This window comes from Neolamprologus brichardi, chromosome 8 (assembly GCF_056152115.1).
Source record: "Neolamprologus brichardi isolate AB-2024 chromosome 8, ASM5615211v1, whole genome shotgun sequence".
In the NCBI taxonomy this organism is placed as follows: domain Eukaryota; kingdom Metazoa; phylum Chordata; class Actinopteri; order Cichliformes; family Cichlidae; genus Neolamprologus; species Neolamprologus brichardi.
This window is the reverse complement of record NC_142111.1, coordinates 7,416,715-7,442,538: the sequence shown is the minus strand read 5'-3', so window position 1 is coordinate 7,442,538 and position 25,824 is coordinate 7,416,715. Positions and strand designations below refer to the sequence as shown.

The 25,824-nt window shown below is 43.8% G+C and overlaps 1 protein-coding gene across 1 annotated transcript; it reads right to left on the bottom strand.

Annotated features, from left to right (window-relative positions):
* Nucleotides 1–913: 913 nt before the first annotated feature.
* On the bottom strand, nucleotides 914–25,514 carry mrtfba (myocardin related transcription factor Ba). Its single transcript, XM_006800895.2, has 17 exons — nucleotides 25,348–25,514; nucleotides 20,514–20,595; nucleotides 18,809–19,053; nucleotides 11,848–11,913; nucleotides 11,639–11,694; nucleotides 11,460–11,535; nucleotides 11,091–11,252; nucleotides 10,797–10,960; nucleotides 10,579–10,707; nucleotides 10,237–10,484; nucleotides 9,526–9,697; nucleotides 6,948–7,970; nucleotides 6,658–6,765; nucleotides 6,387–6,536; nucleotides 6,158–6,292; nucleotides 5,918–5,978; nucleotides 914–4,735 (listed from the first exon to the last, which is right to left on the bottom strand). The coding sequence occupies exons 3-17, from the start codon at nucleotides 18,969–18,971 to the stop codon at nucleotides 4,236–4,238; spliced, it is 3,213 nt and encodes a 1,070-aa protein (XP_006800958.2). The 5' UTR covers nucleotides 18,972–19,053; nucleotides 20,514–20,595; nucleotides 25,348–25,514; the 3' UTR covers nucleotides 914–4,235.
* Nucleotides 25,515–25,824: the final 310 nt, after the last annotated feature.

Here is a 25,824-nt window from a genome sequence, read left to right as displayed (position 1 = left end):
CCACTTTGCACCAGAAAGAGGAAACCAGCGGATGTCGCGCTAAACAACAGCAGCATGTTTAAGCTTGATAAGCTGTTGTTAGAATTTATTTAACATTAATTTCTAGTATCAGCTGATGTTTGCTGGAGCCACAGCTGTAAAAGCTGCTGGTCATGATGTCGGTTTGGATATGTGGTGAGAGGGAAACATGAAGATGAAACCAGGAGATGTCCTTACTGAATCATCAGAGCTGTGATGGAGAAACAGGTTTACCTTTTAGGTGACATGAAGAGTTGAAGGGAAGTTATGATCTGTTTCTGAGAGACAAATAACACCAGGATCCTTTTCTAAGTAGCTGACAGCTGCTAACTGTGCAGGGGCGGGTCTAGCAAAGTTTTGTGTGTATAGTGTGTAACTGTTAATATAGAGCGTTATTGCTAATGCAATCAAATGGCACATTGACTTCTGAGGAAAGATTAGATGGCAATCATCATCAGAAAGGTTGCCGACCCCTGATTTAGCCAAACAGACATTTGGGGGGAAAACTGCTGAAGTTTAACCTGAGCACCAGAATGAGTTAGTAAGGTGAATGAGTGTGACGTAGTTGTTGGTGCCAGACAGGCTGATCTGAGTATCTGACAAACTGCTGACGAGCTGGGATTTTCCCCACACAACCATTATTAGTGTTTACAGACAAAATATTTTTCAATACAGAGAAAGTATCCATTGAGCGTCAGTTCTCTGGATAAAATGCAATGACGTCATTTAAATGTCACAAAGCTCAAACAGGCTCTCTAAACATGACAGAGGTTACTGTCCTCAAACGGCCTTCACAGTCAGCAGATGTCCAACAGACCATCTTTGGGATGTGATGTAGAGTCAAATAGTTCAGATAATGTCCACAAATCTCAATATGGACCAAAAGGTTTTCACAGTACACCAAATCTTTATTGACACATAAAAGCATACAGTACTTATATACATCTTTTTGAGTATTTACAAAATAGAGAGCCCATGGATGTTACACATGTATAAAAATATGCATTACATCTATATAAATATGTACACAATGTGCAAAACATATGGCGTTACAAACAACAAGAGGCATGGCATGGGAGGTGGCGATAAAGAGAGGGGACTGGAACCACTAACAATGCAAAGCCTTAGTTTTTAACCTTTCAGCGTCAATCTGCGATTGAGGATGGAGCCTCTCAGTGCCTCATTTGTAAATTAAATATCCTCCACAGAGCTTTGTTCCACCAACAAATATACAGTGTTCACAGGATGATAAACAGTGCAGGTGAATAAAGAGAGCAGGAGCAGGCAGCTGAAGTCTAACAAGCAAACAGCAATGTTCAGAAAACCTGCAGGAATTCTTCCACGAGAAAAATGAGTTATTTCAATCCTGACACACACCCCTCCCTCCCCCTCTGGGATAATGAAGTGCGTCTGAACTGTATTACTCTGTAGTAAAGGCTCTAACATTAATAAAATCAAGGCAGGATCTGACACACAGTACAGCATACGTCGAGGGAGAGCAGCTATTATTGCTTTTAGCTGTCCTTGCCTGGGCCAGTCAGCAGCCACAATAGCGACAAACGTGTGGATTTACTCCAGCAAAGAGATTTATGTTTATCTGATATGAAAGATTTAGTCTTAGAAAAACAAAACAAAAATATACACATAAAACAAGATTAAATGTTGAATCTTTTCCTTTAATTCTACAAAGAGAAAAGAGATACAAAAAATAAAAAATGAGAGTGAGAAATATAATGTTTCACTGCCTTTTTGGCAACAACGTATCGAACGTGACAGCCTTTAACGCTGAACACGAATCAGCCAGTGACTTTCACCGTACGTTTTACTCGTCGCAGTGCGCTCCACAAAGCGGAGGTAAACGAGAATATGAGCTCATCTCTGAAGGAGCGTGGGCTTGACGAGAGTTTGTTAAAACAAGCTGAAAGACGAAACAGCAGAAGCTGAGAAGGAAGTGTGTGCAGCATTTGGCGTTTCGCTTTTCGTTTGGGATCCGAGCACATCTGCGAGTCCTGGCCTGATCAGGTGATACAATGTGGGACCGCAGCAGGAAGAGCGTCCGCTCGGGCCTCCACATCACTGCTTTTACAGGCAAAAAAAAAAAATCCAAACATTTTTGCCTAATTTGCTAGTTTTTTTTCCTGTTTCTGTTACCCTGAAGTATCAACAGCTGCTGTTGAAGATGTGCCGTGAAGCCACAAAAGAAGTGAAACATCGCCCTCTACTGCCTACGACCATAATAACAGGATAAAGTGGTTAAAATGTAAACGTGATTTCACTGACTGATATAAAAAGAACATTAAAAAAAGTCTTAGAATATAAAAAAGTCCCACACAGTTACACTGCATCCGTCCCAAAAACATAAACAAATACAAAGAATTAATATTCAGGTGAGTGAACTTTGATGCCTTCAATTAAAAGGCCGCCTTCACTGACTACTTCCTGCTGTGCATCACACTGTAAAGGTGTCTGCGTTTCTCTTTTTTTAAAAACTTTGCTCCAAATGAACGACACAGATAAAAGAAAATACAGTAAAACAGTCATCGGGAGCCTTACAAAGAGACAAATTTGGAATATGCAAAGCAGGTTGCAAATGATTGGAGTTGGGAGATGTTTTGCAAATTCCTTCAGGGCGGCAGCCGAGTTTGAAGCAGCCAGAGACCAAACACGAGTACGATCATGCACACGGAGACACGGCTGTACATGCAAGAGACGGAAAGACAAAGACAAACAAACACAGTCACACACACACAGAGGGGCATGCTTCTCTCACACACTGCCCGGAAACTGACTTTGTCTACAAGCCACAGCAGCTGATGTATCACCCTTAAACCAGCGGAATATTATTTTAGAGTATTCCGATTCCTCCAATCAGCAGTCGATCCTGTATTTAAAGGCTTGTGAACCAAAGCAACCCATCTCTTTTTTAAAAACTAGAGCAATTTCCTCTCCTGTCTCACACACACAAAGTGCAGGCATACTGCGGGACACCCAGATTTAAAGCTCAAAGACATCTTCCGATAACTGGCAGCACACCTATTACAGATGTGTGTCTGCAAATTGATACTTGTTCCCTTTCCTGTTTCGCTAATCAGAAGAAGGAGGAAAAAAAAAAGCTGCCAACTTTTTTTTAGAGTTAAGTCCCACTTTTTAAAAGTACATTCACAATTCGCGACTTGGACAACTGCAGTATCTGCGCAGCCAGTGGCAACGTGATCTCATGTCACAGTCGTGACGATCGCCTTGGATATGCAGTGTTCACATTTCCTTGTTCTGAGGTCAGCGAGGCGCGTCGTCAGAGTTGTGCGCCTCTTTAGTGCATAGCTCTCACGTCGATGGGAGGAGCCACCGCCGCCTCCTCTCGTCGTGTTGTTCTTTAGAGTCATTGGTTGATCAGCTTGACTGATGGGAGTCATCGATAGGTCAGGAGAAAACAGTCACATCTGTTACAAACAAATCACGGACCAGTGTGAACAGAGGCTCGACTTCATTCAGACAGTCCTTCACACCTCAGTTTAGCAGTAGCTGAGTGTATAACCCCGGGCTTAGCATCGGGTGCGTCGTTATAGAGAATCAAGTCTCCTTTTACTTTAGTCTGAGCCTCCAGTCATGTTGTAATCACCAGCTTTTCTAACCTAGCATGTGACAGCACTCACAAGTGTAATTCCTATCAGACCTTCAGGAACTGTCTGACACGTTGATCTATCACGATGAGTAAAACAGATGCAGTTTTCCTCTACTAGAAATGATCCCCTCAGCTCACTTTTCTTAGTGTGGTTTAAACTCTATTTACAAACAGTCTGTTCTTCCATTCAGCATTTGGCTCTGTCTCCTTGGCTCTGTTTATGATTGCTAAAATCATGACATCAGACACTAAAAGTCTATTCTGATTAAAAATCCCTTTATTGCAGCGCAGCGTGACCGCAGTCACCTTTCGGCAGATGCTTTCCAGGCCGCTGAGCCGTTACGGGACTCTCTCCTAAAGCTGTGCAATCTCCTGCTTGTAGTTCTGCTTGGATCAGCCTCTCTTCCTCTAGAGTAGTGGGAATATTACAGATGGTATGGATGTACTGGTAAGAGTGGTACGGCACTTAAAAGCCATGTTTTCTCCTTTTATGTATTATTAATTCTATTCTTTTTTTATTTAAAATCTCTGAAGCTTTCCCTTCATCCATCCATCCATCTTTCACACTTCTCCATCTTCATCATCAAAGCCTCCATCAGTCCCAGTGCAGGTCATGTGTATCCAGGAAGTCCGTTGGGATCCCCAGTGGTGTCAGCATCCCGCCAGGACCGGGTGGCATGGTGAGGTCCAGCCACTCCATGTTGTCCAGGGCCGGGTCTGACAGGCCCATGTTGAGTGAGGACGGGGGCGAGGAGGAATCGCAGAAAGACAGCTCTGATGTGTCCATGGGTGAGAAGGGCTGCTGGTCCATGAGCTGGGCCTGCAGCTCCTCCATCAGGCCCTGCGTGCGAGGGTCTGACGCAGACGGCGTCTCGGCCAGCGTCCCCTCTAGAAAGGCTTCCAGCTGATTGTCTGTGGCCAGGGACGAGAGACCGGGCAAGCACGGGTTCACAAGTATGGAAGGAGGGGCTACCTGGACCTGCGGGGGCGGTCTGGACAGGACGGTGTTGACTGGAAGGGTGGTGATGCTGGCTGTGACAGGGAGAGTCTTGGGGTGAGACACCGGTGAGTTCTGCTGGATAAATGGAGTGATTTCTGCAGGAGGGAAAACAAAGATCAAATAAAGATGCAGATTAAAAACTGACATATTTAAACATGTTAGTTTGTCCACAGTGGATCTAAAAAAAGAACTCATTTATAAAGTGATCTTAGATGGTATCAGTTTTTAAACAGAGCTCAGGCTGTAGAAATAAATCACATCCTTTAAGCCAATTATGAGGCTTACTTATGGGTCAATAACTTTTGGGCTACTGCTCACGAAAAAACAGCCATTTCAAAGGATGAGTTTCCTTCTTTGATCATTGATCAGCTCGTGTGCTTTAAGTTATCGTCTTATTGCATCAGCCAGTCTCTCCTAAGCTTCAGGATACAGACTCTTTCCCTGATCCTCTCCCTCAAATTACAGTTTTAAATGATTTGTTCCTTTAATACTCACAAGGCATCCACACACTCATGTAGCAAAGCAGCACCGAGCCTTTGCCCCTCTGAAAACATGAGCGCTTCGCAGTTAAAAGAGTAACACGTGACTCTCACATGTCACACAACTTTGTTCTGGAGTTGTCAGCTTTGAACACTTGTACAGAGTTTTTAGTTGGACACACCAGCAAAGATTTCAGAGAAGTTATGGAGGTGGGTGTGGCTGTGTTAGTGCTCTCTTTAGGTTCTTCTTCACTTCTTTCAAGATTGTGTGTCACTCACAAGCACAATAGCAGTGCTTTGTGAAGTGGGTTTTTAGGGATGTGCAGGAGGTTTATTTTTAAAGGAGGAAAGCCTCCACGAATGTCCCTTCTAATCTTGTCTCATTAACCTTAAAAACAACTCCTAGAAGCTTTTATAGAAGTCGCTGTCATGGTGAATTCAGAGAGTCTCTCGCTTTTTATTAGTCGGCAGTGTGAGGATGATCGGAGCATTTTATGACTCATCAATGCAGAAAAAGTCAAATTCACATTCCCAGATTACTTGAGTAAAAGTAACCACTTTTGGCAGTCTGCGGTTTACACGGTACGTGGTCTCTGTCATACATAATATCTAAAAGGCTGATATCAGATCAGCCGCAATCAGCTCGAATCTGCCAATTTAAAATGCGTGCTATCAAACTGACATCAAATCTGCCCACACAGCAGCTTATTCACTGTTTCTCTGACACTTGGGGCTTTTTAAACTTCTTCACACTGAACAGAACGTTTTGCTTTGCACCGTCAGTGTGCACCAACTTACCTCCGCTCTCTATAAGGATGTCAAACAGGTCGTCCATTTGCTGGCTGGTTGCTGTGGGAACCTGAAAAGACATTTAAGGACGTTAAGAGACTCGACGCTTTGTAACCAAAAATGAAAAAGCTGCTCAAGGCTGGAAAAACTGGAAGTATACGCCTACGTTTTTATGCCTCTCTGTACTCTGCACACATCAGTTTCAGTAGTGTGTGTGCGTGTGTCAGCTGTGGCTTGTTTTCATCTAACCTGTGAAACGTTGTTGATGTGAAGACTGCGGCTCTGTTTGATGGCCTCCTCATAGCGGGGAGGCTCTCTGGCCTTAGGAGGCTGGGGAACCAGGGAGGTGGGCTGGAAGATGAAGGTGGGCTGAGGAGAGGAAGGCTGCAAAGATGACAGAGAAAAGATCAAGTCAGATAGAGAAATGTGAAGATCTGAAGAGTTAAGTTCAGAAAAATGCTGAATTCCTCATAGACACCTTATTGAGAGGCCCGTTGGAGATTTGATGGTTGGGTGATGCTCGTGGAGAGAGCTTATTCTCTGGGGAGCTTCTCAAAAAGCACTGGGGATTCATCTCAGGTCTACTCTGGTTCTCCAAGCCAGCAGTGTTATTGCACATAGTCAGAGTCTGCCAAGACATGAGAGTCTGACATCAGACCTCTGTGCATCACAGGTCTTTGTGGCTTTTGTGTAGAGCTATAGAGAATAATTACTAATCTAACTGGAACTACTAATGAGACGTGACTCACTTGTAGCAGCGGCTGCTGGCTGGGTGCCATCTCCACCTTGGTGGTCTGCAGCTGAGGGACTGAGGAATGGACCAGGCCTGGGTTTGAGACTGTGGCCTGGAGAACAGGCTAGTGCAGAGGAAAGACACGCGAGATTTTAAGACCTTAACTTTACAGAGGATGAGTCGAGATGGTTCTTTCTAGGTTTTATATTAAGATTATCATTAATAATGCCAAGATGAGTTTATAGTAGATCAACACGCGCTTACTCTGTGACACCCTCTGCCATGCTACGCTGCTGGCTCACTCACCTGCAGGCTGACGGTGGTGCTTGGCAGCTGGATTGCAGCAGCGTTGTTGGGCAGTGACACTGGAAGGAGGATCTGTGTTCCAGCTTGGCCAGTTGCTGTCAACAAAGTCTGAGGCTGACCCAACACCTGGGAAACACCACCCGAGTGGCTGATGAAGAACTGCTGCAGGCTGGGGGGTGCGGGCTGGGACTGTGGCTGGGCTCGGAGTTTGGGACTTTTCTGGGACTGCGAGAGGAGCTGTGGGCTGCTGGTTACTTGAGGCTGACCTGGGGCCTGGATTTGTGTGATGAGCTTGGTTTGGGTCTGCAGCGGCTTGCCAGAAGAAACAGTCACATCCTCCAACTTCACCACTCCTGCCATGGGTGCTGAGAGTGCCTGTGAACCCAGGATTGAGCTTGGGATGGCAGCAGCAGTTGATGAACAATTTGACAGGACTGCACCTTCGACTTTCACCAGGTTAGAGTTGAGGACAGGTGGAACAGAGTTCACAGCAGCTCCTGGAGCGATCTTAGGGGACATAGAGGCAGAGTCACCCTGACCTCTTTTCTCCACTTCCAGTTGCATCTTCAGTACCTCCACCAGCTTCTGCTCCTGCTCCAGCTTCCTCATCAGCTCTTCTATCTGCCGCTCCTTCTCGTGGAGCCTTCTGTCCTTTTCCTCTGGGACTTTGAAAGACGGTGAGGACCGTGGCCCTAACGAGGTCAGCATTTGAATTTCAGACAGACTCTCAGACATCCCTACATCCTGCTGGAGGGCAGAGAGATCAAAAGGAACAGGTGAGACAGGCGGCGTAGAGCTCATGCTCTCTGGAGCCACCTGCTGGACTGGGACTACAGCAGGTGTGGTAGTTGTGGTAACCTCCATGGGGATGGCAGATAGGGTAGTAGTGGGAGGAGTGGGAATGCTGGCAGCAGCAGTGGTGTTGGGATTGTCCTGGAAAGGCTTCAGTCTTTCTATCAGATCCGTCTTTGTTCCCGACACTGGGAGGCCACGAAGCTTCAGCTCTAGTTTCAGCTCGGCCACCTGGGAAGACAAAAGGAGGATCACGTCAGCATCACATTTTAGACTTAAGTAGTCTATTTTTACAGTTCACTCTCTTTGGAAATGTGCTCATTTTACTGCCAAGAATTAGAAGAGAAAAAAAAAGATTAACATAATTCATGTGTGTTTGTTAAATTTGTAGCTGGAGACCGCAGATGGTTGGCTTTGCATTAAGACGCGGAAAAATGTGGAAACATGTTGGCTGTGCTTAAAGGGACAACAATCCACCAAACAGCACGTCTAAAGCACATCATGTCTTGTATGACTCATGATGATCCATCATAAAACCAACAAATACCAGCCACAAACGCCTGACTTCATACGTGCTGCAGTTTTCAGGCTTTATGCGAAGACACGCTGCTTAAGGTTGGAGTTTCTGATTTAGTGCACAGGCATCATAGTGGCATTAATCTTCTCTAATAACACTGTAATAAAGCAAATACCACACTTCAGCACATTTCTGAATGCTTAGCTTTAGGATTGGGAGTTGAAACACACAAAGGATTATGTTTTTGTTGTTGTTCTACTTCTTCTGTTCTCTGGCAAAATGAAAGGTTTCCTCCAGAAAGTGTAGTTTTCTCATTTTAGAAACATTATATTTTGGACTTCTTTATTATTATTTTTTTAAGAGTTATTGAAAAATGACAAAACAATGGGAGTGTGGCGACAGCGTAACTGAATGCTGGACTTGATCGATGGAGTTTTGCCTACCCCACTACAATCATAGTTGAGAGTCGTGGACAGCAAAGATTTCACTCTTTTCACTTGTGTGCAGACACAGAGGGTGAGAGACACCGATGGGTTTACTTTCACCTCCATGAATTATGCCACAGTCACACAGGGCGATGGACGATTTACCAGACTGTAGTTAGTCAGTGGACGCATCACTGATATCAGGTCACAAAGTAAGATGTATTCAGTCACCACAGAGTCTTTCCTACAGACCTAAGTACTGTGGCACCGACACCTACAGGAGCTGTAAAACTGCAGTGTACAGTTTTCGTGTTAATGTTAATGTTTGGAACGCTGTAGTTACTGAGTCAGCAGAGCACAACTTTACACACTTTGTGCATCGGCACTCTGCAACTTTACATGATGTCAAATTTTTAAAGATTCAACAAAGATCGCACCCACAGGAGCAGCCAAGCAAACCCATGTCAGGAAGCTCACGGTGCACCGTTTTTGTGCTGATGTTAATGCCAGAGGAGGCTAGGACTTCCTCTGCCAAACAAGCCAGACTTTTACATCTGCTCTGTAACTTTACATGGTCTGACACTTTGTGGCTTGTTGCAGGGTTGCATCTTATTATAGCAAAACACTTCAATTCAGTCAGTTCTTTAGAAGGCCCAGTTTTTTCACAAACATTTATAAAGGTTAAATGCATAGCTAGGTGACACCTGCAGCAATGGGACTGAAAAAAAAAATGAATTCAAAGATTAAGGAGTAGTCGTCCAGTACTTTTGTCTGTGTTCTTTTTCTCTGGGTCAGTTAAACAGAAATTTCCAAAGTGCCTGGGAATGTGATTTTGAACAAATACCTTCATCTCTTCCAGGTTGGCAGGCAGGACACCGGGTTTGCGGTTGGACAGCGAGTTGTTTGGCCGGGCCAATGCTGAAGGCAGAGCAGCAGGGGGAGGTGCAGTGGGCAAAGACACCACAATAGAAGTTGGCAGTGCACTCCCACCGTTATTCTGACCCTCTGCCACAGGTCTGCAGCAGAGAGGGGAGGGGAAAAGACAAACAAAGATGAGGTGATTGTTTTTTAAGGAAATCATTTCTGAATTACAGGAATATGAAACAAAAAAAGAGGAAGTGGAGGTGGGAGAGAGGGACGGTGTTGTTACAGAGACAAGAAAGGCAGAAAGAAGAAAACAAGGAGAGGAAATGGGTTCAAACAGCCCATCTATCCTGTTCCTCTTGCCTCACTAACAACACCAGTCAACCAAATCACAGGCCAACAGCGATTTCAAAGACAGCTTCGCTACACCGCTGCAGCCAGGACTTTCACGAAAACAGCAGCTGGTTCATCAACATCCTGTTAGTTATTAATATGATTAGGCACAAGCCTGTTATTGGCACTGATGGCCCTCTGTGTTGTTGAAAACAACAATATTTGGCTTTGTTTCATAATTAAAAATAGAAAGAAACCTGTCTGAAGTACAGGTAGAAATAAAACTGCAGAATAACACTGGTTTTAATGTTAACACGGGGGGCGGGGCTAGTATTTGTAATTTGCTTTGCACACATACTTGAGCGGTGCTGGTAATATAGTTTGGTAGTTGTAATGCTGCTGCTGCTGGCTGAGGATCTGCAGCTGGAGAAACAGCTGCTGTTGCTGCAGTAACCGGGCGTATGAGGAGTCCATAGGTGCTTCGCTGGCCTCCTGCTTCTGGTCTGGGGGAACATACTGGTGGTACTTGAGCTTTTTCACCCTCGGCTTCGGCTCCTTGCCCTTCTTACTGCGACTCTTCTCTGAGGGAGCTTTCTGCTGACTTTGCTTTGGTGGAAGCAAACGTGGAGGGAAAAAGTATTAACATGTGTTAAACTCAACAACAGTCAGAGAAAAGCAGAAACAGATGCGCTGTGCTTACTTTCACCAGTGTTGGGGCTGGTTTTGGAGGTACAACTGTAGCGACTGGATGAGTGAGGGTGACAGCTGGGTGGCTGGCAGGCAGCTCAGTGGTGGCGATTACTTTCATGAAGTCTGTTGTTGGGAGGGGCTGCAAAGAAATAATGGGTGGAGGGGGACACACTTAAAACCTCCAATGTCACTGTCGTTAAATAACAACAGTCTGGGCCTCCAGCTGACCTGCAGGATGGTGCTGGGCAGTGCTACTGGAGAGGGCGTCTCTGGTGCTCTGCTCTCCACCGGTGAGGGCGCAGAGCTCTGGGACTCCTGGCTGGCCGGTTGCTCCGGGGACAAAGCGTCGTTGCTGTCTTCCTCAAGAACCTTGGGATAATTCACCTGGCCCACTGAAAGATGATAAAAGATTTTTACTATTATTCAAAGGATCAAACAAAGACATCTTTTTGTACCGATGAATTTAAACTAAACTAAAATCATGTGTAAAGGGGATCAGCATCACTGTGTCTCTGTTCTCACCGATGATGGCTTGTTTAACGCTGGAATCCACCGGCAGAATGTTTTTCTCCACCAGCTCCATTGGGCCTGGCCGCTGGGCGATCTTCTCGTTGAGGTTGTCTGCTAGTCGGGCTCTCTTCAGCTTCATCTGAGTGGCCTGTAGTGAAGGTTCTGCTCCGGTCTCTGGGGACGACAATAAAAACTGTTATACAATCAGTCATAAATCAAATCAGCTAAATGCTCTAACATCAAGTTAAAAATATATCCTTTCTTGCTTAAATATGACATCAGTCTTTCTATTTCAACACTTTAAAGCACCACAGGAAACAATACTTAAAGCATTGTTAAAAAAAGAAGTTTGTGCATTGTGACATAGACAATTATTAGAACCTTGCAGGATGTGCATCCTGACCAGCTCTGCTCTTTCTGGACGACTGCGGATCTTATGTTTGAGAAAATTCTCAGTCTGGAGAGGAAGGCAGACACAGATCAGTTAATTATTTAAATTTTACTGTTACCAACAACAACTCAACTTTACATTTATGTAGTTTTTTCCCCCAAAAACTTACCCGGGCTCTCTCCAAGCTGCGAATCTGCCCGTGGAAAGCTGCCGGACTCTTCAAAGCTGCAATATAAAACATTTTTATCAATCTACTTTATTCACAAATTATTATCATCATTTTTTTAATGTCTCCTGAGTTATCAGTATGAACCAGGGTACCACTTTATTACTTCCCACCCACGCCACAATAGCTTCCAGTAGGTTGCAGTTACTCACGTGGCATAATGCCCTGGTCCACCAGCTGCTCCCGGGTTCGCCTCTGCTGGAGTCTCAGCTGCAGCACTGAAAGCAAACACGGAAAAGCAAATTTAACTGCTATATAGAGAAAAAGATGAGAAATCTTGCTTAATGAGAACTACAAAAGCGGGGAAATAAAATAGGGAAGAAAAGCACAGAAAACCCAAAAGATGACGAGAAAAATGTCTCACTAATACAACTCATAGCGTACTCATCGTGCTGACGTTACGCATATTTTCATGTTTAGGATGACTGCGCAGACTTTCACACTAAATGCTCTGCAGCTGATCACATCTTTACAAATGGGGTTAAACAAGGAGGTGCACGCTAGCGTGGCGAGTCTCTCTCGGGTATTACAATTCTGACGTTTTAGGCGATTGAACCTAAAACCTGTTATTGTTTTGTTATTTCACTCCTCAAATCTGCCTGGTAAGACTCAAATCGTGACTGTAACAGTCGCTGCTGAGGGATGGGAGGCAATAAAAATTCCCCTGTCATAACTCATCACTGACACCCTGCAGTGTGAAGATCTATAGCACAGCTATCTCTTAGCTAAGCAAAGACACACAGACAAAGACACTCACGACTCAATACACAACATTTTGTTTCATTATTTTGTTGAAATGTTCTAAACTACATGAAAAATCATGGACAGGAATATTAATAATGGCATCATGTGTTTAAAGATGTTCTATCAACCATTTATTCACCTTTGTTTAAAACCTTAAAGCCAGTCACATCCTCTCGACCACGGAGTAATAAGACAATCCAAAGAGCTTGTCCTCCCACAGTGGTATGTTTATGTTACAGAGCCTTTAACCCCTCCTCCACCTCTACTCCCACTACTCCCATTTTCACTGAAACCAATTTGAGATGAGTTTGTTTGCCTCGTCTGTATCGTCAACACATCATATAAGACGTAAAAGTGTTTTTGTAACTGTACACTACAGGAAGCTACAGGAGCAGTATCACCTATATCGCCTGCTAACACTGCACTCAACACTAATGAAGAAGAACGGAGCGCGAAACAGGAGGATGGAAGAAAATGTAAAAGCGCAGAAAACAAAGTTAAATGCAGAGAGTGCAAAGCATTGATGCTGCTTCATTACAAGCATTTAAATGCCGCATACTGGGGCCGTGATGTCATCACTGAACGGCGCAGTTTTAGAGCGCGCAGCGTTGATACCTCGTTTATGCTGCTGTTTGTACAGTAATGTTTATGTTAGCTTACCTGTAGGAAGCTTCTCAGAATGATGTTTGCTAAGCCAACACGATTTCAGTTTTGTTAGCTAATGAGTGAAACATGATAGTAAACCATTAAACAGGAGCACCTGAAAAGAATCTGCACCTCTCAAATGGCTGAAGTCACGACAGATAGCATTGTTATGAGCAGCTGGGAAACATTGTCTCAAAGATAAGAGCAGGCCTCACTCCAGAGCACGTCCAATGAATCATCTGTAAACTTTGGAAACTTGTTTTTTTGGACTAGAAAATAAAATCTTTTTGATTGAATTGGAAGCTTTATTTGAGCTTATGGGCAGCAGCCATTGTTTAAATACTATGAGGACTTTAATTTTTATTAAATAAAAATATTAGCCATTTCGTTTTTATTCTGACGGTCTTATCGAGCAATGTTAAAAACACAGCTGATTATTTTAAAATTCATGTTTCCTGGGTCATTATTTGAATTTGCTGTGAGACGAGACAACAGGGGGATTTCACAGGTGGGCAGACTTCAGCAGGTGGAGCCTGGAACAGAAGGTTTGCCCAAAGGGAGGAGAGATAAGAGTTATTGAGATAATCGTCGACTATGACTTTGCAGATTAGTTGACCTTAAAAATAATGTTTAGTTGGAACCCTACACCAGACTGCACTGGTTTCTTAGAGTTTCAAAGCAGTTGCTGACTCAGCACTGCCAGACACTGAACGTAAAAAGGCAGCAACAACTGCATGCTCAGCAGAAATCGCTTCTCTCAGAAACACCAGCACACAGCTTTAATGGGATTTCATTAAGAGACAGTCACACAGGGACGTATACACTGAGTGGGAGTTGCAAATGCCCACAGATTAAGCACCGGGCACAAGTACAGTCACTTCAGTATTCACAGGAAGGGACACGTCAAAATTACTGTGAAATACAAACTCCTACGACACAACAGAAAACAGCTGCCTCACCAATATTTTGTCTTTCCCATCTGTTTACCGCCCAATCGTTTTCATAACTGATGCTCATTTTACAGACGAAACTGGCATTAAAGGCACCGCAGCTCCGGTCAAACATTTACAGAAATAATTGCCAATTCAAAAAAAAAAAATCAGTAACGTGGACTCTCGCTGCGCTCTGTAAACACTGCGAGCCAGGTTTCGGTGGAGACATGTATGCTTAAGGTGATTCAGTTAAGACTTCCAGTAAACAACGTTGTCCCCGAATTCCTCCGGGAAACGGCGCTCGGACTGACAAACACACGATGACCTGTGACCTCAGCAGGGTGAAGGGAAACTGTGGATGATATGAATGAGGTGTTTATGCGCTCACACAGAAATAAGGAAGTAAAAGAAATGAGTGTTGTTAAACCAGTACCAGTACCACACACACAATATATTAGAGATTATGTGTAAGCAGGCTAACGACAATAAAACTTTGGAGACACAGCAGGTTTGACTGCCTTTGTAAAGCGTTTTGCCTGCGCCTTCAGTGCAGCCTCTCTGCTCAGATTTGCTAAACTAAAAGAAATTAAAAGATAACTACTTAAACGTTTACAACTCAGGACACCTTTTGATTTTAAGCCCTTCTTTAAAGTTTTCCTAATAACAATCTGCAGCAATCAGACACTGAAGGCAAACTTGTGAGATAAGGAGAAATGAGACAGGAAAAAACAGCATGGTTACTGTTAAAATATTTGAATGCTGGACAGTGCAAGTGTTTCAGATTACGGAGGAAGTGGAGACAACCAGGGTGGAGTAAAAGATAAGGTCTTTATCACAGAGTCTCTGCTAAGTTCCAGTATTCTGTATGAATCAGGCATACTGATTGCTTCCCGGCTGCAGCTCCTAAAATGTGGAACAATTTGCCTTTGCACATTAGACAGGCCTCCTCTCAATAGTTTTTTTAAACCCATCTTTGACACCTTGTGAGATGTTTTAATTTTACTTTTGTTCTATTGTCCGTCTCGTTTTACGTCTTTCGTGTATTATTCTGTATAGCACTTTGGTCCTTTGTGGCTGTGTAACAGTGCAGCCTGCTCTGAGTGTCTTTGAGTTAGTGTGAGCTGCCCTGAGACAATTAATTGCTCACAGTTGTTAATCAATTTAACAGTAGGGAGATTACACAGCCGCTGGCAGAGGCGCACATTAGCAAACACCCTGACAGCTGCTTAATATGACGCTGAAATGGAAAGTGTTGCTGGTGAGCTCAGCAGTTTGTCAAAAGCACGCCTAACTACCGCTGTGTATTTATTTGGACAGTATTAAATGAGTAATGAAAACATCCTAATGAAACCCATCATAAATAAAGATTATACAGGGTGGGCCATTTATATGGATACACCGTAATAAAATGGGAATGGTTGGTGATATTAAAGTCCTGTTTGAGGCACATTAGTATATGTGAGGGGGAAAACTCCTCAAGATGGGTGGTGACCATGGTGGCCATTTAGAAGTCGGCCATCTTGGATACAACTTTTGTTTTTTCAATAGGAAGAGGATCATGTGACACATCAAACGTATTGGTAATGTCACAAGAAAAACAATGGTGTGCTTGGTTTCAACGTAACTTTATTCTTTCATGAGTTATTCACAAGTTTCTCTTTGTTCACAGCCATTGACATGTCGAAGAGGTTAGCACGTGAGGAGCGGATCGAAATTGCGTAGATATCTGGTGAACGCAGTAACCGGGTCATTGCAGCAGATTTCAATGCAAGACACCCTACGAGACCACCCATCTCCCATGCTACAGTTAGCAAACTGCTTGCTAAGTGTCGTGAAACTGGTTCAGTGTTGGATTTGCCAAAATGTGGACGCAAGAAAACTGTCACTAATGAAGAAACTTCAGTGGCTGTCCTAGCTTCATTCAGCAAGAGCCCACAGCGTAGCACTTGCCGCATGTCACTGGAGAGTGGCATTAGTCGAACATCCCTTCGGCAGATATTAGCTACTCACAAATGCACCCTTACAAACTCCAGCTACTGCAGCATCTCAATGAGGATGACCAACATCGGCGCACAGAATTTGCAGAGTGGGCAAAACAAAAATTGGAACAGGACCCTCAGTTCACGCAGAAGATTTTGTTCAGTGATGAGGCAAACTTTTATGTGAATGGTGAAGTTAACAAACAAAACTACCTGAAACTACGGATACTGGATGCCTGTGCTGGCATTTCTCCTGCGGTGTTGCTATCAGTGTGTGAAGAGTGGGAGAAGAGGGTTGCATTTACAATCCAACACAATGGGCAGCACATTGAACACATGTTATAAGTGGTCAGAAACTTGTAAATAACTCATGAAAGAATAAAGTTACATTGAAACCAAGCACACCATTGTTTTTATTGTGACATTACCAATAAGTTTGATGTGTCACATGACCCTCTTCCTATTGAAAAAACAAAAGTTGTTTCCAAGATGGCCGACTTCTAAATGGCCACCATGGTTACCACCCATCTTGAGGAGTTTCCCCCCTTACATATACTAATGTGCCACAAACAGGACTTTAATATCACCAACCGTTCCCATGTTATTACGTGTTTCCATATAAATGGCCCACCCTGTATACTTGCTGCAGACAGCACGCTTCTTTTTTTTCCTGAGCAACTGCAGGAATTCAGCAAGTATGAAACCACAGCCAACATCCAGGAAGCAGCACAGAAGGAACGAGCTAAAGTTTTTACTAGTGTTCAAAGCCTTTGTGTTTCCTTGATAAGCATCAGTAAGAAATACAGATTCTTGTGCAGCACAGCTTTTCCCCTCCCTTTGGGCTTCAAAGTATTTTACATGATCTATACATAAGCTTCAACATGTGATCCTAAAAGAGAGAAGTCATTTGTATTTATGGAAACGTGGCCTGTATTTATTTCTTTACTTGCTCTCAGTCTGATAAACTATAATTTCATAAAATACTCTATTAAAATCAGTCAGACACGTCCACACCATCTCTTCTACCAAAACCCTGTACAGGGTGGCAGGACAAACTTCACATCTTAGAAGAGAGCTGGATATCAATAATAACTACTGATAAACACACAGTGTGAAAAGGTAACTTAAGAAGAAACACTCATTATGCGAAGTCCCCAGCAGCCCAGGCCTTTTTCAGAACAACTAAGGGAGGGTTCAGAGTCACCCGAAACAGGCCTAATTATAAGCTTTATCAGAGCTGGTGTCTGTTTCCCGTATGCAAACTGGTTCCACAGCAGAGGGCCTGAAATCTGACACTGATTAACACACCGTTACCCTGTTGGTCCAAAACTGATATTTCTGAGAGGCTTGTGAGCTGCCCACATGACAGACCATCCAGCCATGAAACAGTTTCTGTATTACTCATGCTTAGGCACGTCAGCCTGTCATGTGACATCCAAACAGAGACAGAAAAGTTTGTGAGTTGCAAGAGATCAGCCAGCGCTACACTTGGCTAGAGAACACGTGCGATACGCGTCTATCACCCGTTCTGGTCCATTTCTTAAAACTGCGAATTCCAAAAATAAACACCTCAAGTGAGATGGACTTCCTGTTCAGAGAAGTCAGTTACTCAAAGCTAATTATAGGTAGAACTCGCAATTTGCAAACATAAAAAGAAAATCAACAGCTTCGTGGAGATTCGTTTTATTCTTATTATTTGTTTGCATATAAACTTCTGCTTACCAACTTCAATTTTTAGGCTACTTCCTTTTCAGACTCCTAATCTTTGTCAAAACAACCTCAAAACCCTTAATCTCCAAACTCCATCCTGCTGATAGTGGTGCTGTAATTCTCCTCCTCTCCCTCCAGACTCTCTGAGCTCGCCACAGCTTAAGACTCAGAGCCGTCTGATGGCAGACAGATTAACACCTGCATGATAAAAACCAATATGAGAGGAGGGACTCTGCGGTTGGCAAAGTCCTGTGGAGGGCTCAGAGGGTGGAAAGTATGAGGTATGTTTTCTCACTGGAGGGGAAATGACAAAAGCCGAGATGATGAGTGGGTGCTACTACTGTTGACATTCCACAGAAATTTTCCGCAGTCAAGCCGTTTCTCCTGCAAAATCCTACAGTCACCCAGAACGTGTTAAATCCAGTCTGGAGCAGCTTTGATTAAAACCCACTGCAGCATTTGTTGACTTGCATCTGACGAATTAAGATTTTCTTGGGATTCATGATCAATACCGCAGTGACTGGACTGAATGGCTTAACTGGTCTCCATACGCCAGTCTAAGCCACGATTAGAAGCTGGCGGTGAACCGAACCCGCTCCCAAAGCCTGGTATTTGCATAGCCATCCATCAGTGTCATACTCAGTCCCATGTGGATGCCAAAACAACACTGACACTGTGAGGATTTAGAAGCCGAGCTGGTGGAGGAATCAGGAGTTGAGGACTGAAGCGTGATTGGCTAATAGAGTGGAAGTTAGTGACTGCACATCTTTGTATTTACATTATTGGACAGTGTGTGCGCTATCAACGCATGCAATCTTCAAATACAGTATTTGGCATCTTCAGTTTACACGGTTTCTGCTGATTTTATCTACGAAACTATTTTGTCTGTGTTTTATCTGTACGCATGTAGCTGATAATAATTCTTGTTATTCTCTAACACCTTAGAGAATAACACAGAAAGAGGGATTTACACATATCGCTTTTCTCCGTTTTTCACTCCTTTTTAAATAATGTCACTGAGTTTGTGCTGCAGCAGAGACAGGAAGTGTGGGAAGCCAACAGAGATGAACTGTGGATGTTGTGTGGCAGCAGTGTATCCTCACCATTTTTGCGTTCACTGAGCGGAGGCAGGCTCTGTGTGGGCTGCAGCGACAGCTCCTCCATCTCATGGGTCACAGCCTCGCTCTGGGGACTGGGCACCAGTAGATTTGACATCTCGCAATCCCCCTCTGTTCCTAACTGCCTCTGGGAAGCCTGGGGCTCCATCCTGCCTCAGAAGGAGGTTGGGGAGGCTCTGAGGCAAGCAACCAACGGGTCACCGTCCCTGTGTGTAACGTCTCCCTGCTACCTGTGTAAGAGCAACAGGAAAGAAGAGATAAAGAGGAGTATCAGTTAAAATCCTTCCTCAACAGGAGGAATGCGTCACTCAACGATACTTTGTGGGCTCCTCGAAAATAACGCTAATTCAGAATAATCAGCATCATCATCCTGTTGGTATGACTGCTTCACCCAACTGGTGAAATGCTAAGGGTGGCATTTCATTTCAGCCATCTGGAACAGCTCAGTCGCAGCCCAAATTATTCATTAAGCCAGCTGGGTTGGCTATTATACTGAATAATCACTTCAAACCGCTGCTCAAGAGAAACAACGCCAATTTGTGCATGAATGTTCTCTCTGTTCCGACAGGCTTCATAATCCGGAGCATGACGTCGTTGTGGTGGTTTCAAACGGGGGGAACGGAAACATTTCGGGAAGCAACACAAACAGTTTAGTATCCATGGCGTCCCAACAGTCTGCTCGGTCTGAGCCATTTATCGCTCTCCAGCAGCACCCAAATCTATCCATTCCTGGACCTAAGCACTCTTTAATAACCATCCTGATGTGCTGCTTTTGGCTGAGAAGCACCCTGTTCCTATTGCTGCTTTCTTTTCTCCCCTCAAGTGTCAAAGGCATCACACAGACCACAGAGTCTGCAGCACCATAAGACATGCAACAAATGCTTGGACTTGAAATCAGTTTTCATTTAGTCTCTGCTCTCGCAGTGCTCCACTACGCTGTTTTCCTTTAAGATCTGTGCCAGTTTCACAGACCAACATCAAGAGTCTGCAGCTCCATTAATCTGGCATTAAGTACTAACAGGGGAGTCATTGCCAGTTAACTTGACATTTATTCTCAGTTGGTCCATGTTAACTGCTGCAACCACTACAAAATTCACCCCAGTCGCCAAAACGTTGGTTTCTAATCCATCACCACTCACTGCCTCTTATATGATGATTATGTGCTATTAAAACAACCTGGTTCAGCGATAATTCGGGCCTTGAAGTTCAGCAGTGTAACCTCAATGGCTTTCTGTGGTAAAACTGCAGAAACAGTGTTTCACACAGTGACTGTAGAGGTCAGACATTTTCTAAGAAGGGTGCATGCGTCTAAAGAGAGACACAAGCCTACTTTTTTAAGTTAGCAATTTAAATTACCAAGTACTTTGAAACAAAAAGCAACAGGGCGACATACTCCAGTGCATTTCCAGTGAGTCTCATCCTCTGGATGGACGACACACTCCTGGACCGGTTATCCCTCCAGTCTGTCCAAAAGACCAGACTTAAACGCAAAAACTGCCACATAAACAAAAACAGCCTTGAAATAGAGAAGTGATCAAGAAAAATGGATGGATGCTTGTTCCCACACTACTCGTTAAAACAAATGCAGTTTGTCTGCTAGCTTGCTGGCACACAGCTGGGACGCTGATGCAAAGAAAACCATCGCCTTGGGTGGTAACTGTATATCAGCTGTTGATGGGACCGTTCCTACCTGAGGAAGCAGCAGACAAGGGACGGAGAAAGAAGTCTTGGCTAGTTGCTGTGAAGAGTCACACTAAGCCATTGAGTCGAATCTGGAAGGAGAGAGAAAAACAAACATCATGAGAATGAAACTCACAAGTGCAGCATGTTTTCCTTTTTTTCAGATGACTCAGTGACACTGGACAGTCAGTGTATAATCCTACACCACATTCAGTGCTAAGCCTGTTTCACTAAAAATCTCTTCTGTTTCCGTCTAGTCATAATGGCTGTTACATTTAAGGAAGGAAAAAAAGCAGTAAGCTTTATTTTCCTTTATTTCTGAAAAGCGGTGGCTAAATATTAGTGTGTTTTCAGACCATCAAACCAGAGTTTAACATAATAGAGGGACAAGAGAAACCACACTGGGAAACAACTACTTGAACCTAATGAGAAATCCGATCTGCAAAACATGATGCCACTGTGATGCTGCTTTAAAAGGTGCGGCGAATAAAAGTAGTAAGCACCACTTCAAAATGCTGCAATGGATGCGGCCGACACTCAAAGCTTCATCTGGGTCTGAAAAATCACACATGCACACTATGATCGTCTATACAAAGACAACAGAAACTGCAGCTGTAGTGCAGCATCATACTGCAGCATGAGGCAGAGAAAAGGAATCAATCAGCCACACAAAGAAGCTTTTAACCTCGCTGAGATGTGTGCAAAGTAGATAACTTCATTAGGATAAGACTCATGCATCAATTCACTGACACTCTGGAAAGATAATGGCCTTGTGCCACATTTCTCATACTGCATGCCCATGTACATACCCGTGCTTCTGTATGGAGTGTTTGTGCAGTGAAAATTATGCTTTTATAAAAGGTATTCTACGTGCATAAATGCTAAAAGTTGGTTATTTTAGCCCATTGCTGTGTGGCTGCTAAGCAGTATGACAAGATCTTAATACAACAACCTTTAGGCACCTGTGTGCCACATCACGTTTGTGCATTACAGCAAGATTGACAGTTATCTTGTTGATGCGGGTTCCTCCCTAACAGCAGTAACAAATGCAGTTTAGCATATTTTAGCCTGTTCAACAACTTCACTTCAAAAACTTACATTGGTCAGACTATAAAAATGAAGCTAGATGGATTTCGTATCACAAGAGTGAACGGCAGGAGAGAACAGCAGGGCAGCATTCCAGCAGCCAGACCTCCGTGACATGTGCGAGTACATGTTGAGCGAACAACTGAGTGCGAGAAAGGGGGAAGTGAAAGAGAGAGGAAGGGCCCAACAACTGTCGCAGCTGAAGGGGTTTTGTGGGATAAACATCGGTGGTCCCCCTCGCAGAATCAAAGAGCAGATCCAGATGGCAGGCACAGCATGTTGCTGTGCCCTCTGTTCTTTTAATGGCACAAGGCAACAAGCCGCACATTCTTCATCAAAGGGTAATGCGCACAAACACACCTCTAGAAACAAAAGGGTGCTTAACATTAGCGAGTGAGCGGTCGCTACTCATTCACACAGGTAATAGATGTGCCGCACGACTGGCTTCACCTTCCAGATGCAGAAGCTGCATGTATATTTCACTGTTTATGATTGTGCCCGTGGGCGTGTTACAGACACAGACCACTGTTCGGTGCAATCACAAACACATAAACAAGGACACCCTTCGCTTCCCTGTCAGCACACTTTTGTCATCCAGTTTTCTCTACAGTAATGTGCAAAATAAGATCTTGAGCAACACCTCACTTCTCTATATCATGATAGGAAAATGGGAAATGGGTGCAGTCATTTATTGAAATGTGTGCAAACACACATGGAAATAGATTATAGGAGGCTAAAACAATTTTTACAATTCCAGTGAGCTTGAAAGTCAATATTTGTTCTACTGCACAGGCCGAACTCTCTTTTTCCAGGAACAGTTCTCCAGGCTTCTTGAAGGACACTCGAAGCTCTTCTTTGGATCCTGCACAAACACTGTACAGACTACGAATGTACAATACATCCGTTTGAGTTAATGCTGGGCTTGTTGATATTTACAGATGGCAGTGGCTGAAAAGATAAACACTTTTCACACGGGAATTCTGAACAATGATGCAAGAACCGGGTTAGCACACCGACTGCAGTCGTCTTCACATGTAGCGCACAACACGGGATGGTCACCTTAAGACAAGTACACGAGGGAGCTGCCCGGGTAAGACCTGAGCAGGCGGGAATTCACCGAACAACTACCACTGCCATGCTCACGTGTACTTTAACTTTGCATTTGTTTTGGACAAAGACCATTTAATGGTTGATTTGCCTGCATCAGATTTTTCTCTTCTCACACGCAGCACCATTATGCAGTATTTACGAAAGTTCAGGGCTTCGGCGCACATGTGCAAACATCCATTTCAAACCAGTTCAGATACAATTATTGTTACAATGTCTTATTTTGAGGAATTTCCCTTTCAATGACAAAAATATATATATATATATATATATTTTTTTTTTAAATGCCTGTACAGGGCGATGACAACGAACACAGTCATGTTAACTTTAAGTATTTGCATAGGTAGGGATGAAGACGGCGAAAGGGGTTTTCAAAGTATTTGGAGCTCAGCCGAGGTACCATGGAAATAACAGCCTATGAATGACTATGCCATCCTTAGATCATTGCGCTTGCTAAACTAGAGCTAAAAATAAATCCTCCCGGTGAGACTTCTGAAAAGTCAAACAGATTTCAGTTTTCAGATGGTGGTTCGGAGGCATTTCTCTACATTATCAATGCTGACTGAAGATGTTAGCACAGTGCAGTGTTCTCAGCTAAAGCCAAACGAGCCACAGAGGATTTTAAGATGAACTAAACTAACACTGGCTTCAGGTTTTATCTGTGTCTGATTATCTGCAGCGTGACAAAGGAAGATCAGTTGGGTAATAAGTCAAGTCAACAAAGGTGTCCAGGCTGAATGACAGAATGCGGGTGTGCCTGCTGCCTTAGGCTCTTCTTTCTCTTTCACTGCCTTATAAAAAAATAAAATGAAAAACAGGCTACACTCGTGCCATACAGGTGACATAATTTATGGCATTTTACCAGGAACAGTGTCTTGATTGTCTTAAGAGAAAAACAGGACAACATTTCTTAAGCAGAGAGCAGGATTCTAGAGGTATTGTGGTTTACAATCACAATAGCTTTGCAGCCATCGCTGCAGCCACAGAGATATGTACCCACAGCAGTTGCAAACATGTCTGAAGAGAAGGTCATGGGCCACCTTACAAATAGCCCTGTAGAGAATCCCAGTGATAAGGCAGCCACACACACCCATTCTCTTAGACAGCCTGAGATAACTGAAATTCTGAGACCTAGTGTCCACACTGTCTTCATAGAAAAACGCACAGACTGAACATCACCTCTGATGAACTGCCATGTCATGTAGTCCTGTTTAGGACATGCCTGTTTGGCATGGCACAGCAACAAAAAGAAAATCAAGTACTCTTTTTTTTTTTTAAGTCACAGCATGCTATTCTTCAGTATGAAACCAGCTCAAACACTAGAACAATGTGTAGGGTGTACATGAGAGCCGCTTTTGAGCAGTTTGAGTCTGCAGATTTCTGAGCCTTCAATAGACCAGGTCTTGCAGGACAAAAATGTCTGCTTTTAACCAGAGATAAGACAGGAATTATGTCATCACCCTGCCTCATTCAGCCACAGTCACTGCTCTGCTCTTGTTTCCCACAGACACACATGTGGTGTTTCCTTCCTGGCTGCCTTAGGGGACTTTGCTCAAAAGATCCCCTTCAAAAGAAGAATAGAAAGAAGAAAGAATCCGTACAAACAGACCAGGTAAACCACACTAAAAGTTTCAGTGTGGTGACACCTAAGTAAAATTAAAACTGCGACTCGGAGGATTTATAAAAGCCCCTAATTTCCCAGCGCATTGGGCTGCTTCTTTGGCCTGTTCTATTTTGCATGACAAGCACCGCAATACTGGAAACCGCAGTACTGTTGCAAACTAACCCGACACTAAAAGGCAGAAAAAAATAACCTACAGCCTCCGTATATTTCCGTTCCCATGCAACCATATGCACAATGTTTAAGATAACGTGAATAATTCACACTTTACAGTGACACGCTGACTCGACAGAGCCGCCTCTGAATAAACGCTTCCTGCCAGTCTGCATGACTCACACACAGGCTGTTTGGATTTGCTGCACCACAACCTCTAGACATCTTTATTTTACTTCTATTTATTTTTTCACTTTATTAGACTAGGAAGGCTGGAAGAGAGCATGCCGGTGTTTCCGTAAGCCAGAAGACTCAGTACACTGCGACAATATTAGTTGAGAAATTGACCTGTCGGCTCACTAACACACTGTATGCCATGCCTTGCAATTCAGACAGTATCCGCAGTTAGCTAGAAGGAAATGGCTGAAATAAACACACACCTTGCACAAACACCATACTCACAAAAGGCTAGTCTGTTTAGGCAGCAATAATAGATTTTCCCGAGGGAGTGTTACTGAGTGAGACGGCTGGGCTGTTATCGCAGCGGCAGAGGCGAGTGGGTGTGGGTTAAGCTAAGGCTGGCTAGCTACTTTAAATCTGACAGGGGAGTGAGTTACAGACAGCGACGACCATAAAATACAATGAAGCGCTTTCATGACTGTCATTTCTAGGAAAGGGAATAAATACACATCAAGTTACAGTCAAATGAGCCTTGTCCATTCTTTCCTTACCAAGCCACGCTCTGCTGTCTAGGTCTGCACATCACGAATGCTCCTCAACAACAACCTCCTTACATTTTCTCCAGTTAGCTCGCTCCGGCTAACATGGGCTAACATGCTAAAAACAAGACAGCGCCGCCCCGGGTTTGTGCTCTTACCGAAATATGACGACTTGAAAAGCGAATCCATCCGAGCCGTGGTCTGCAACGAGGTATCCAAATTGCGTCAACGGAATTATGCTAAGTATTCAGTTTTTTTATTCGTCTAGCTCTGAGATTGAAGTTTATTTCGCGGACTAAAATGGCTGCGACTGGTCTAGGTTCGGATGCAGAGTGACGTAATGACGTTGTCGGACAGGAAGCTCGGGAGAGGTCGGCAGGGGAGGAGAGGGGTGGTCCTCTTCACTGGGCAGCATGGTCACTCCTTAAAAACCGGAATTTCTCCTTCAAAGTACAGACGATTGCAATATAATGGATACGTGATGGAAACGTATGTCAACAAGAGCAAAACAAACAAAAAGAAAAAGAAAAAAACCAAACATAAAACGTGACTTTAGTCCTTTGGTATGTTTTGAATATGTTGCATAACTTTCCACAGTGTAGACCTGCACTGTGAAGAGCTGAAATCAGATCTGA